Genomic DNA, 15,099 nt, shown 5'->3' with positions numbered 1-15,099 from the left:
CAAATTAATCTTTAAACTATAGGCTGATACAGTATAATCTCCCTAAAGGGAGGATACTGATAGACACCTATAGCTGATTGGGCTTAAATCTTGACTTAAGCTTAGGACTCTAGAATGGGAACATTAAATACCTTCACACTAATGAGGCCATAGGTTTAGAGGCCAACATGTTGTGGAAGCACCTAATGGAGGAAGCAGTACCAAGGGAAGTGCTAATCCAGACCTTCAAGATAGTGTGGAGATATAGAAGAGTTTGCTCCAGATTCCGGCTTCTGCACTGGAAGAACTGAGCAGATCAGTCAGCATGTATCAATGGAAATGGATGCTTGACATTTCAGTCAAGACTCATCATCTAGGCTGCTGACAAGCAAATCAGCTTTGAGACATGTCCCAGAAAGGGTGATGCATGTGACTTGATCCAATTGCATAGTACAGTACCAGCAAGATGGAAGCATGCTTAATTGCAACAGGCTTGCTGGGTCCATCAAATGGTGCAAATGTGTGTTTCTAATGTTTTTTTCTTGTGATTGCAAGACTCTTTTGGATAATGGTAATACAAACTACCTCAAGTCCAGTTCATTAGCAAGACTGGCAGTGGGGCAGCTATGCAGACGAAGCTATCATGCCACAGCGTAACAGCTGCCTGGGGGCAGGAGCACTGCAGGTGATGCAGGAGACAGGCACGCCAGGTGCACTCTAATTAGTGCTTTTTTGGGAGCTAGCCCCTTTGGTGCTGCTCTCCAGTGTTCGCTCCCTGGAAGACGAGTTGATTTGCCCTTGGCTACAGCTGAACAAGCATTTGATGAGGAACTGTTGCACACTGTGCTTACTCATTGCCAAATTATTTCAGCTGTTTACATGTCATTTAAGACATTTTTCAATTTTGAAACTTATTTATCCATTTGTGTTGGGCAAAATAAAATTGAGCAAAAGCTGATCAATAGATTTCCAAAGTAACACAGGCACAAAACAAAGATGAAGAGTCTGGATCACTTTATCTTGCAGTAAAGATTCACAACAAGAATGTTACCAGTATTAAGTTATGAAGAAGCAATTGGAGTGCCTTAGACACTAATCTGTTAGCAAATCAAAAATGAAACAGCCAGCAAGTCAAAAGTCTGACGTCAATTTGTCCAAAAATTAAGGAGGTGCTCTAAGATTCTTTGTGTTGGGCAAGTGGCCAAGTGGTTAAGGCGTTCGTCTAGTTATCTCAAGGTCACTAGTTAGAGCCTCAGCTGTGACAGAGTGTTTGTGCCCTTGAGCAAGGCATTTAAGCACACATTGCTCTAGTCTGTGCGAGGAGTAGCGCCCCACAGACTTCCAATCTGAGCCTTGTAAAGCATGAAAATGCCCGACGCAGGCCTTTCATGGTCTGAGTCAACATTCACCCCCCCCAAGACTCTTTGCCATTATCTTCTGCTCTTCATAAACTTCAGCTCATCTAAAAGTAGTGTACATCTTCAATATCAAGTCATGCTCCTATTAATCACTTACCTGCACTTTTTATCACCCACATTTCAACTCCACATACATTTCCATGTCTGAGATCATACCTCATCCTTCAACTTCCAAGAAAATTTTCAGGTCTTTTGACTAGTTTCTTTTGTAATTCATTTTCTGTTGCATCACATGCTTCCTGCTGTTAGGACCACAGAAATTCCTCCCTTCACCCTCCCACAAAAATCCACATTGTCAATCAAATGGTTCAATTTAATATCAAAGAATCTAAACAGTATACAATCTGAAATTCTTACTCTTCACAGACATCCACCTCATAGAATGCATGATAGAAACATCAGAATCCCAAAGTATCCCTACCACCTCCCATTGCACAAGCATTGACCCTCTTCGGCCACCCAGCCCAGCGCAAATTCATGCCAAACAGCAGGCTCCCTTTTTCCAGAAAGTGGCACACAACCTTCCATGCCTCTGTGATCTTAAATAATTGTGATCTAGCCCGAACAGCAAGAGAGAAAATAAAGACAACCAGTCAACTAAAATAAACACTTGCAGTCACCAGCTCAGAGACTAGCAGTGAATGTGCATTATTTAACAGCATTATAGATAGGATCTGCATGTAATGAAAGATCAAAGTAAAATGGCCTGCAGGTGGGAAGTGCTTTCCTCAGGGGAAAGTACAGTAGTCACACACAATTTCTGCTGCAGGGAATGGGATGAAGATATGGAAGCTTGCAGCAAGGAACAGGGGAGAGCAATGTCCCATAACAACTGCAGTTCTGATGAGCGTGGCACCCTGTTCTCCCTCAGAACATCAGCCTTGATGATCCCAGGACTGCCAACCTACAAGTACCCTTGCTGTTTCCTGTCAGCTCATACAGACAGAGCAGTCAGTGGCAGATCTGACTTTTCCAAGACCATCTGGAGCATCCTCCACTTTAGGTTCACAGTCCACCTCCAGCTGCATTGTAATTGATACTACACATGTATTCCAGTGTTTAACAACTCACAATGCAAATTTCCTTGATCGTCAAGCTCCATTTTGTATCAAAATTGGCACCTAAATTCTGAATACAAAGACTTAACACAGACAAGAAATTCTCTGGATCAGTAAGATCAGCAGATTTAGAAGGCAAAACTGCATCGGGACATTTGCACATATTTGAGAGTTCCCAAGGTACAGTTCTAACAACCTGCACCCAGCTCTCTTGATGTCTGCAACATGTGTGACCAACAAACATGCTGCACCCACTTGTTGGATTATTCTTTGACTCATATAGGTCACATCACCAGCTACATTGGAGTGAACATGTAATATCTGGTACAGCCTACGATGCAAATTTGCTGGTGATTATTGAAACAAAACTAGCAATTTTGCCTGCTAAATCTGCTGATCCTAGGGTTCTTTTCTCATTACCTTAGGTAATAGTGCACAGATCTCATGTGCATATTACCAAAAAAAAATGTCACATGTAACCTAAATGAGGAAAATAATTACCCAAGTGGATGGACACCTTCCCAAAACAGGAGTATCTTCTGCAGTGGCCAAACACCCAGCTGAAAAGGAAGTGTCATCAGCATATGCAATTCAGTATTAGCACCATTTGTAATTTGATCTTGTATTGCTTTCATATCCCTGATATAAAGCCCTGATATAAATTGCCTCACAGAAATATCACTTCCAATACATACCCATTTCTAAAAACATAGGTGATAAAAATTACCACATGCTGTTTGTTTATTGGGTGTTGATTCAAGGTTCATCTCACCTCAACTACACCAAGTGGCATAATGACATGAGCAAACTCAAATCATCAAGGACTCATACCTAAAATAGGTGCTATAACCATCATTTATACATTTACAGCCATAATCTAACAGTTTTTCCATAAATGAATATATATTATTCCAGATGATGTGGTTTCCGCAACAACTCAATTACTATTACAAAGTATTGAGGAACACCCCAATTGTGCTACTAACATGGACTGGGCCAACCAAGGAGATCAGGAGCAATAGCCTAAAGAAAATGTTTTTTACAAGTGCTCCTGCATAGGAGGAAGATTTCAGGCCTGTAGCCCATGTGAAATTCCAAAGTTCTGAAGATCTCCAGAGCACACCATTTCGGTCTTTTGCTCAACAGAGGCAACAGAACGCGATGGCGGAATTGGCATGAATCACAATGCAAGTATTAAGTTTTCAAAGATTAATCAACTTGCTAATTACAGAGCCAGTTAAGTACACAAATTAAAGTAATGCTCTGTTGAATCTGCTGAAAAAGTGTTTTCTGGGTTTTTGGATGTTATTCCGTTAATACTCTGGCACTTTTTGTTCACTTTAAGTTACAAAAGTAGAATACAAATCAACATTGCACACCTTCGTTTCCGGTGGCCAGTCATCTTAATTCTACTTCCCATTCCCACACTGACTTGTCTAACCATGGCCACCTCTACTGCCAAATTGAGTCCAGATACAGGTTAGAGAAATGACATTGCATACACTGTCATGGTAGTCTCTAACCTGTTGGCACCAACATTGATTTCTCCAACTTGCCGTAACCACTCCCCTCTTTCCACACCTATCCCAATGATCCCCCTTAACCCTGTAGCATCTATACCCCTTCTCTTTCTCCTTCCCACCGATGACCCGAATCTTCCTCCCTCTGATTCACCTCCATCTCTTTATTCCACGGTTCCTGGTCCTTTCTTGCTTCCACAAATCACCAGCTTCTCACATCATTCCCAGTAATCCCCCATCCACTTATTTTCTTCCTCTCACATGGATTCACCCACCCACCAGCACTTGCACCTACACTCCCCTCAAACTTTTATTCCGGCCTCTTCTATTCCAGTCCTGATACGAGGTCTTAGCCCAAAATGTCAATTATTCATTTCCCTCCATAGATTTTGCCTGACCTGCTGAATTCCTCCACATTTTCAGCATTTGCAGTATCTGGCTGTCCAGAGATTTTAACCCAATATCTTAGTTTGATTTACAATGTAGCTTTCCTTGCAACTAGTATGAAAATTGCTCTCATCATCCTGCTATTACAATTATCTTCACAAAGCTAAATATGCAGACAACAATGTATCAGCTCAACTCAGTCACACACATTGACACAGATCAGAAGATCTTGCAATGTGGATGTTGCTATCATGATCATATGTTCTCCATGTACAATTGCCCTGAGCAGGTGGTGGTCAGGGCTGTTGTGGTCTTTATATTAATACATACCATGGGCTAAAAATAAAGAATAATATTCTGGAAGAATTAGAACTTTTATTTACAGCAACAAAACCAAACCACATTTTTAGCAGGACATGTTCCAGATCATTCTATCATTTCTGCGCATGCTCAGAACTCTCTTTCATCACATTCTTATACGTGATATCACCACATCTTCCTTTCCTTAAAAAGAACAATTAGCAACATTGACCATAACAGATGCATAATTTAACATGTCTCTATCAGTCTCTCTGGGAGTTTTCGAGTAGGCCTTCTAAGTGGTTCACACAGTTCTTGTGTTTCGTTGTTATTTCCAGGTTTTATCTGGTCTGCATCAGTTAACTGAAACTCTGAAGTTGGCACTTTCTTGAGGTCTTTGCGATTTCTTCTTAACACTGCTCCTTCTTCTGTTTGGACCATGTATGATCTGGGTTGTACTTCAAGTACTGTAGCTTTCTTAATTTCTTCACTTCCATTTGTAATGAAATACGAATCTTTTCTTCATCTAATTCATACATTAACTGTATAATCTCTTTTTTATGCTGAGACTTCATTTCAATAAAACTTCTCAATTCCTTCACTTGTGCTTTCACTTCTTCAATTGGATGCTGATTCTTGTCACTCTTTGGCTTCAGATCAGTATTGTACTGTACTGACAAGTTTGGCCTTTGTCCTCCTGCAGAGGAGACATTGTGATGGAATGAATGGTCCATTGATGCAGGTGCATTACTTCTAGAGGGCAAAATTGCAACTCCTGCTTTTGGTGGCAATGCTTTGTCAGATGCTGGTAACACAGGGATTGGTCTGGGAGTTTTCTTTATGACTTCTAACCGTTCCATTCTGTCACTGTATTCTGACTCTGTGTCACTGTCCAGGACTAATACTCTCTTCACCAAATTCAGTCTCTCTCAGGCAGACAGACCCATTATTGACTGTACATTTTTTGGCACCACCACAAATGAAAGCGTGTGCACAATATTTTTGTGTGATACTTTTGCCACACATGTTCCTTTAACTGGAATGTCTGCACCTGAACACTCAGTCACTTTTACATTTGTCTTATGTAACTTTGGTCTTGGGTTTAATGCATTAAACTCAGATTCTGCAAGAACATTTACTTGTGCTCCAGTATCAAGTTTAAACAGAATATTGTTCTGGTTCACTTGTAATGGAATAGTCCAGTCATTCTTAACTTTGTTTTTAGAAAGCACATCTATATAAAACTCAAGTTCATTTTCAAGCACTGCAGTTACTTGTTTTATTTTCTTTCTACTTCTGCAACAGCGTGAAAAATAACTACTTTTGGCCGATGCTGCTGCCCATAGCGATCACACAGCTTCTTTCTCTCAGATGACGTCTTGCTCTCTGTCGGTTTTGTTGTCGTTTTATTATTTTTCTAATACGTTTGCGCTTCCTCACAGCATCTACGTTGCAGTTCTCAATGAAAAGTTCTTTAGCCTGTGATATCACGGTTTCCAAAGCTTTGCAGAGCATCAATGCTTTTTCCAAGTCTAAGTCCTCTTAACAGTCTCTCTCAGACCATTATCCAGAATGCCACAAACAATTCTGTCTTTAATGAGAGAGTCTGCTAGTTCTCCAAACTCGACGGTGCTCAACTCCGTAACATATTGATCAATTGTTTCAGCAGCTCTCGGCGCACATGTAAAAAATGTATGCCTTTCATATGTCAAATTACGCTTCTATATACAAAATGTTTCAAATTTGTCCATTATCGATTCCAATTTTAAATTATCTCCATTTTCCAAAATAAACTGATTATACACCTCAATTGCATCGTCAACTGTTACGTGGAGCAGAAGTGCAGCTTTTGTTTTTTTCCAGTTTTTAAATCAGCTTCGATCACCGATAAATAAATTCCAAAACTTTGCTTAAATTTTCTCCAGTTCTCAGCTGCATTCCCAGTCAGTTGACGTGTCGGTGGAGGTTGCAAACCTTCCATTTTTAAAACTGTTAGCAAACGCCAAAACAGTTCTAACTCTTTCTTCTTCGATTATCTTTGCTTCTCCTATGTTAGTGAATGCATTATTCTTCCAGACCGACTTCTGACACCATGTTGTGTTCTTTATATTAATACGTACCATGGGTTAACAATAAAGAATCATATTTTGGAAGAATTAGAGCTTTTATTTACAGCAACAAAACCAAACCACATTTTTACCAAGCCATGTTCCAGATCATTCTATCATTTCTGTGCATGCTCAGAACTCTCTCCAATCACGTGATATCACCACAAGGGATGAGGGTTTGGGTCGACCAAGATTTGACTCAATCACGAGAAAGATGTTTACAAGACAGGATAGGGTGCAACTCAGAAAGGAGCTGAGGTAATAGTTCTTTCATGTAGCTGCACCCTTATCCGAGGTTGTACAAGTTTATAGGTTTGGGAAATACTGATGCATATCATAATTTTAAATCATTTAAAATCATTCAAACCCAAGAGAACTCTAATTCAAAGTATTCTACAAAGTTCCATTACAGAACGGCACTAGTCGATCTACAAACTGGATCATTCCAGAGTTGGTTGTACCGGGGGGGAAAGACTGATCAGTTATCTCTCAGCAGTTGGTAAGGCAAAGATGGAAGACAAATGCTGCTATAGTTGCTTACACTGAAGCCAAGCAAACTCAAGGAAGCTACGGTGAATCTTTAGTTGCGGCCAAACCATTATTTTGTAAGTATTCTGAAAAAAAAAACAAGCAGCTTGGCTTTTGGAGAGGGTGCAGAAATGCTGTATCAAAATGTCTCCAAATGGTGCTTTTGGTTATGTAGTTAGGCTGGAGGAACTATAGATCTTGAGACAGAGAACAATGCAAGAACACTGATAAGACTTATTCAAAGCACAAAAGACATTAACTAGTAGATGGAGAAACTGTTCTCACTGTTAGAAGCAGCAAGGACAAAAGGACTTGGGGAAGGAACAAGCAAAATATATTTTGATACACAGAGCTCTCATATTCCTGATAAAAAAAAAGTGGGACTTCAACTTATGTCATGGAATATAGTGCCAAAAATAGGAGGCAAACACCATTTTAGCATTCAAAAGAGAGCTGGATCAGTATTTGAAAACATATTACAATGTTATGGGAAATAGTTGAAGAAATGCATAAACTGCATTGTTCTTATACAGGGACAGCACAGAATCAAATGATTTTCTAGTATGCTGTAGCCATTTTGTGATTACTTGAATTATAGCAAAATATTTAAATCTACCTGCAAAGTTCTAGTGGTCTTCTCATTGAAGACCACAAACATGAACCAAGTAACTGGTACCCTTCAACCTATGAAATAGCTAAATCTTATTGCCTTTCAAATTGACTCTGGAGTCAACAGCTAAACTGAGCAATCTGATAGCAATTCTTCAGGAAGTTAGTCCTACTTAACTCTGCTCATCTTATCTGCAGGTCTGAAAGCAGCCTGGTCATCCCATCCACACCACTTCACTGAACACTAGCTTACATTCACAAAGTTGCATCACCCCACCCATTCCCAAACTATTGATAAGATTAATCTTCCTGGTCCAGATATAAACAACAGTGCTATCCAAGGAGACTGACAAATTTGAGGCTCATAACTAATTTATTTCAGAATAACTAGACCTTAATAGAATAGTCCAAAACTACAGCACAAAAGCAAATTGTAATTCTGCAAATGGTACCAAAAGCCTTTTTCTACCTGCATTCTTTGAAAACAGGAGTCTTTTTGGAATCCTGCACATATCATCCTTGGGAGATCTTTATTACTTGTCTAGCTGCATGGTAGTTGCAAATGCTTCGATGATCTGAAACCATTTTTAGACAGCTTTTGCATTGTTCATGGAGAAGCCACTATTATAATTACAAGTCCCAAATGCTATAATGGCAACAAGATCAGCATCATAAATGATCTTGCAAATCACATGTACACATTCAGATCTATGCACCCCAATCAAACTTCATATTCAATCTCAAGCCCCAAGTGGTGCACCATATTGTACAATTAAGCTAACTTATCCCAGAGAATTCAAGAGCTTGCACTCTGCTGTATAGTTCTATGTTCCAATTTTGATACGACAGTTAAACAAATTAGCCTGATTTCATAAATGCAATCTTGAATTAAAAAAGCCTACTTCCAATATGCATGCTTGATATAAACAATCTTAGTGCCAAACATTTAAAACCAAGCCCTTTTTATTATATTTACAGTTTTACACAACTTAAAGCCAGATCTCAGAAACTTACCAAATATTTGCATATCTATATTTGCATAAACACCATGACAATGTGATAAACACTACAGCTATAATTGATAGCTTTATTACAGAACTGCTTTTTCTATGATAATTACACACAAACAAAACATTCCAGGTTTTCAAGCTCCTTTCCACTCTAAATGCAACGCAGTGCCAGGGAAGCACTCAAGTCCTCACCATTTGTCAGTAGATTATATATACAACAAAATCACCTGGAAAAGTATGGGGTACAAGAGGGAAATTTCAACATAAAGGTATGAGAAGAAGGTTATTCTTTGAAACTTAGTAGTAATGTCCAAAGAAATAATCCAGAACCTCCATCTTTCCTGTGTCTGCAGATCTGGTGAATTCCCAACAGCAGAAAATTATACCCCAACCTGCAGTTAATTAAACACTGCGACAGCAAAACATGTTAAAAGGTACAACTGAACCATAGCATTGCAGTAATTTGTTATAATCCAAGTAGTTGACCATTTCCATGGAAGAAAATTTTATATAAACTGGTAACAACTGATTGAACTTATCCATTGGTATTTTATGATAAGTTTTCCAGACTAAACTAGCTGCCATTCTTGTACTGAAGAGAGAAAAATCTGAACTAGTCAGAGGAACATTTTCTCCATTCAGTGGCAGTATGGTACTTCCTCCCTCACAATACAATGAAATAAAAATCAAGCTCACGTATCCATAACCAGAATGCTAGACAACAAATGAATGTTTCTTAATGAGTATCAATATTTGAGGCTGACTAAGTGATAAGGCAGCAAGATGACTGAATTGTGAACTTGGATACTACCACATTGATTTCAAAGCTTCAGAATTTCTTCTAGATCAGGTCAACAATGGGGAAAACAAATGTGAGGCACCACAACACTGGTAGAATAGAAACCCAACATGGGAAATTTACATAGGCAACTCAGGAATTTATAACAGACAGAATAGCAACGCGACTCAAGTCATTACTGACAAAAAGAATTGAATACAGTTGCATGAAAAAATTGATCTTATTCAACACAGAACAAAACAACTGCCATTTTTTGATTTTCAATAGAACAAAGCTAGTTTATATAAATGTTGAAGTCTTTCTTTATGTAATTCAGACAGTATAATCCAACTGAAACATTCTACAGTTACAATGGTCTTTTCCCCTCTCCTCTCCTGAATGCCTCAATTATTGGGGACTTGAAGTGGACTGATGTCAGCACTCTGCAACTGACCATTCGTCATGTACAAGCCCAGACACGACTGCGAATGAGCAGCTGAAAAAGTTGGGCTTTTCTGTGCAGTGGTAAGCACTGAAGTAACCATATGGGTTTCAGATTTCACTTAGCTCTAGAGTCTGGGGTTATTTTATACTACCATTAAGGAGAAAATGATAGAAAAACACCTGAGAACAGAGATATTTACCATTTACAGTACCGATTTCCACACACCATTAATCAAAAGAACTCTGAATAGGCAACATCAAATATTTGAGAGAAGCATTTCAAAAAAAAGTGATCTTGAAACAAGTTGACAACAGTTCGCATCTTATCAAACACATTCATTCTCACAAGTTGTAATAGGGTCCAAAGGTCAAGATTTAATAACTAGAACTAAAGACTACAATAAAAACATAATAAAACCATGGAAATTATAGTTTTATGTTTGTGTGGCTTACTCTAGGAAGAGAGAAGATTAGAGAGGAAAATTGATAATTTTAGTAAGATAATACAACTGCTGCTGAGTTATAAGGAATAAAATTAATAGGACTGGTCCTTCTCCAACTGCTAGAGGCTCAATGGACCACATGTCCTACTTCTATCCTGCGAAATAGCTTGAGAGACCTTAGACAGGAAAAACTAAAGAAATGTAGGCCTAGAAACTAGAGTGTTCCATCAAATGGCTGTTGCATGGGATTTGACAATTGCTGCAATTATGGGCCTACCAATGCAGACCGCAGTGATTATTACTTGCTTTTTGCATGCTGCTGTCAGCATACAGGAAAATATTCTGTTGAGGATCAGGTTGGGCCACAGAACAGAGACAGAACAGCAGTCTGCATGGGGACACAGAATGAAATTACTTGATGTGCACTGACAAACAAAAAAAAAATCACAGGTATCTTGTTTGAAATACCCACTGATACAAAGCATCCTGAATTACCAAGCCCACATTCCAGATCCACACTGCATACCGGTGGCATTTGTATTTTTAAAGTCAGAGTAATACAACATGGAAACAGGCCCTTTGCTCCACGTGGTCCACGCTGACTACTGCATGCTCCCTGTTAGTCCCAGTTGCCTTTTACCCACCAAGCCCCTCCCCTCCATGCACTTAACTAAATGTCTCTTAAATCTTGTGATTGTACCCACTCCAAACAGCAGCTAATTAAAGGTATTCACAACTCTGTGCAACGTGTCTTAAATCTCTCCCTTTTTACCTTGTACCTGTGCCCTCTGGTTTCAGAGTTCCCAACCCTGGGGAAGGAACTATGGCTGTCCACCCTATCCATACCACTGGTTGTGTCTCCAATAATAGATGCAACCCGGTGCAGACCTGAAGCACACAGGTGCTCTGACAGTTATCCAGTAGATAACAAATACACAACTTTACAGTTCAAGTGAATAAATCCAACAAGTGCCATTAGCCCAAATCTCTCACAGGTATTAAACTTCATAGTGAACCTACTTTTTGGAATATCACCACATTGTTCCACAGTGGCAGGGTTATTTTACTGATGTTCAGTCACTAGGAGTATGTCTCAGCTATGCTGCTGTTTAACAGCATGCCCTGATATTGAAAAGAATGGAATTCATGTGAAAAGCTGATGGAGCCACAATCATGCTTTCAGTTGAATGCCCAGAAAACCCTTCCAATAGTACAGGTCTGTTTATTCCGAAGATCTATCAAATCTGCAAGATTTAGTCAACAGTATTATACTTCTAATAATATCAAGCAGGTTTCACCCATGCTGGTTGTTGCTATGGCCAACTGTCTTCAGTAGCCTTTTCTCTCATGTCGAAATAACAGAAAGTGGCTCTAGATCTGATCATATATTAAGTAAAATAAAGAATTAACCATTTTCTACATGTTCCTCCCTACCTCCCCCTGCCCACTTTCTTTAAAAAAGACTCACCCAACACAAATGGTACAGCCACCTACTCACTTCCTATGAAAAGTTACAATTCCCATCAATATCCCCACCAGCACCCTCCATCCATCTCCATTCCAGAATTTTCTATTTCAAATCACTCTCTTTGTTGACTACACAGCATTCAGGTCATCCTTCTCCTAGAAACAACAACCATAACACAGAAATCAAAGTTAAACTGGCTGCTTCACTACTGATTCACGTTGATTCGATTGCAAGCGCCTTCATAAGAGGAGCCACAATTACATCACTACACGTCACATATAATCCAAATTACTATCATTTCTTAGACTGTGTGAATCAGAAGTTTATCACTGACACATGTTGTGAAATTTGTTGTTTTGTGGCAGCATTAAAATATATATTACAAGTTACTATAAAAAAAAGTGCAAAAGAAGAATAGTGAAGTGGTGTTCATGAGTTCACAGACCATTTAGAAATCTGACGGCAGAATGGAAGCAGTTCGGAAAACACTGACTGTGCATTCTGTTTCTCTTCCCTGATAGTAATAATGGGAAGGCAGCATGAATCTGGATGGTGAGGATTTATAACGATGGCTGTCACCTACTGAAGATGTCTCTGATGGTGGGGAGATGCCTGTGATAGACCTGGCTGAGCCTACAACCCTTTGCAGCCTCTTTTGATCCTGTGCATTGAAGAAAGAAAGCCTGCAAACTCTGAACCAACATCACTCAATACCAGTGGTGTGTGTTGGTTCAGAGCTTGCAATTTTCCAGTCAGATTCCAATTACGTTTACAATCTGAAAGATCAGGATCAGACCAGAATGCTTCTCAGGGCACAAGCAAGACCTGTATAGCTTTCCTTCCATGACAAATAACCAAGGAAGACTATGTGATTTCATCAAAAGCAAACACTAACACGGACAGGTGACATTTCACTTTGTTAAGCCCCAAGTCATTTTATATGTACAATGGTTCAAATAAAATTGTGGGGGGGGGGGGGGGTGGAATCAAAGCCTTCCCATGGCTTAATAGTAACAATATGTGAGCAGTAAGACTATATTCCAGCAAAAAGTTAGCATATTATTCCATTCAAAGCTTTCTATTTAAGAGGTAGCCGGTTTATGAATCAAAGTGGTCACATAAAACAATGAAGAATCTGTTGAGTAATGTTGAAATGTGGCTAGTCTGGTGAAGAATCTGCTGACTCATGAGGAACAACAACAGTACAAGTTAGAGTATTAAGAAATTAATAAACACAGTATCACATACACAATTATAAATGTGATTATGCTTTGTTTATTAGAGCTGTACAATAAAATGAGTACTCTAGAAATACTGAAACAGTGTACATCTTTCTATAAACTTAGTTACTGGTTTGTGCATGTTCCAGTCACCACATTCTTCCACTACAGAAAAAATTAAGAAACAATCAGGAATCATAAATTCTAACATTCACTTTGGCTGTTTCTTCAGACCCAAGCTAAAACTTCCCCCTTCAGTACCCCTTTTGGGCTCTTGTGTTGTCATCCAGTCATGTTTCCACTCTTCTCTCCAAGATATTTTGCACCCCAGATTCTGAACAACAAAGGTTCCTTCAAATATATTGCGCTTGAATGCCCTTCATCTCACAAACAAAAATGCTTTCCCCTCTGAAGAATACAATGTGGATGACATTATGATCTTGGTATACAGCATCAGTATCTTTACCGTCAAAGCACTCGCAGCCGAGCCAGGCAACTGTAACTTGCTTTGCACAACTCAACCACGTGATGTCGGCTGACGTTGATTACCAAATGCCAAACCTCATTTTGATCAAATACCTTCTTCTTCTTTGAGCACTTCCCCATGGTCACCCCTCGCAATTGCTGTTAAAAGCCATCGAGCAATGCAGGCCTTTCAGCCCAAATAGTCCAGTGTCCTCCCTGCTAACCCCAATTGTCTGACTTTATCCCATAACCCTCCAAGCCCCTCCCTTACGCATACCCATCCAAATGCCTCCCAAATTTTGAAAAATGTGCCTGCCCTGATCACTTCTTAGTCAGCTTATTCTAGGTACTCACAGCCCTTTGTGTGAAGGAATTACCTCTCAGGTCTCTCTTAATCTTGTATCTGTGCTCTCTAGTTCTGGAGTCTAACCCTGGGAGAGACTGTTACCATTCCACCTTATCCATGCCCCTCATGATTTTGTAAACCTCTGAGGTCACCCCTCATTCTCCTACACTCATTATCTGCTGTCCACTCTAAGCTTCTCCAGTGGGTCACCTCCCATCCTTTGTTATTCCAAACATCAACCCATCATAACTTCAATTATTCTCATTCCTCCCTTTACTCCCAACCATCATGCAACTCAGAAAGCTTTCAGTCCTAATGTCCCCAATTGAGTCCACCTTTGACCACTTACATACATCCCTCACCACACATATCCCACCCACTTGACTACTACATGGCATCTATCTTCACCTGTAGCTTCACTGAGCCATGCTCAATCAATTAAAGATCACTCATCTACGTGATAATGCAGATTTCTTTGCTCTACCGGCAGCAATCTCTAAGGCTACTTCCACACTAGACCGGATAGTTTTGAAAACGCCGATTTCGCGTAAAAACGGTATGTGTCCACACCAGGCGTTTTTGAAAATACCTCCATCCACATTAAAACGGGCACTTGGGCGAATCTCCTCCTACCGGGCATGTGCAGGACACATCTACAGAAAACAAGCAAAGAGGAAATGGTATACTATTTCCGTTACAATGGCGGCGTTGTGTTATTTCCATTGGTCAAAAACTAGAGTACCTAGAACAACAGCAAAAGAAAGTTTTCAACAATGTCCTCGAGGAATACAAAGAAAACCTCCGCTGGAAAAAGCAGACCGGATTTCTTCATTTGGACAGACAATGAAGTCGAGCTGCTTCCGCGAGTTACAAACAACTACAAAGTCAGCAAAGCAGTGGAGAACGTGGACTGGGAGTCGTGTCAAAAACACAATGAAATGCCACGCTGCCGCCACCATCTGTTCCGGCACAACATGACAGCGTTTTTAAAAAGCTCCGATTACCCCATACCACTACA

General features: G+C 39.7%; 1 protein-coding gene across 10 annotated transcripts in view; it reads right to left on the bottom strand.

The window, feature by feature from the left end:
* The window catches only part of LOC140204174 (Krueppel-like factor 8), a 196,504-nt gene that overhangs the window by 97,251 nt on the left and 84,154 nt on the right, over positions 1–15,099 (bottom strand). The window contains exon 3 of one of the 10 annotated variants that reach the window (XM_072270634.1): positions 14,671–14,734. The exons of the other annotated variants lie outside the window; for them this stretch is intronic. Within the exon in view, the coding sequence (XP_072126735.1) occupies positions 14,671–14,721 (51 nt within the window). The 5' untranslated portion in view covers positions 14,722–14,734. The remainder of the gene's footprint in view (positions 1–14,670; positions 14,735–15,099) is intronic. 10 annotated transcript variants of the gene reach the window in all.

This window comes from Mobula birostris, chromosome 10, assembly GCF_030028105.1.
Source record: "Mobula birostris isolate sMobBir1 chromosome 10, sMobBir1.hap1, whole genome shotgun sequence".
In the NCBI taxonomy this organism is placed as follows: domain Eukaryota; kingdom Metazoa; phylum Chordata; class Chondrichthyes; order Myliobatiformes; family Myliobatidae; genus Mobula; species Mobula birostris.
The sequence above is the reverse complement of the archived record's forward strand: the minus strand, read 5'-3'. Positions and strand labels throughout refer to the sequence as shown.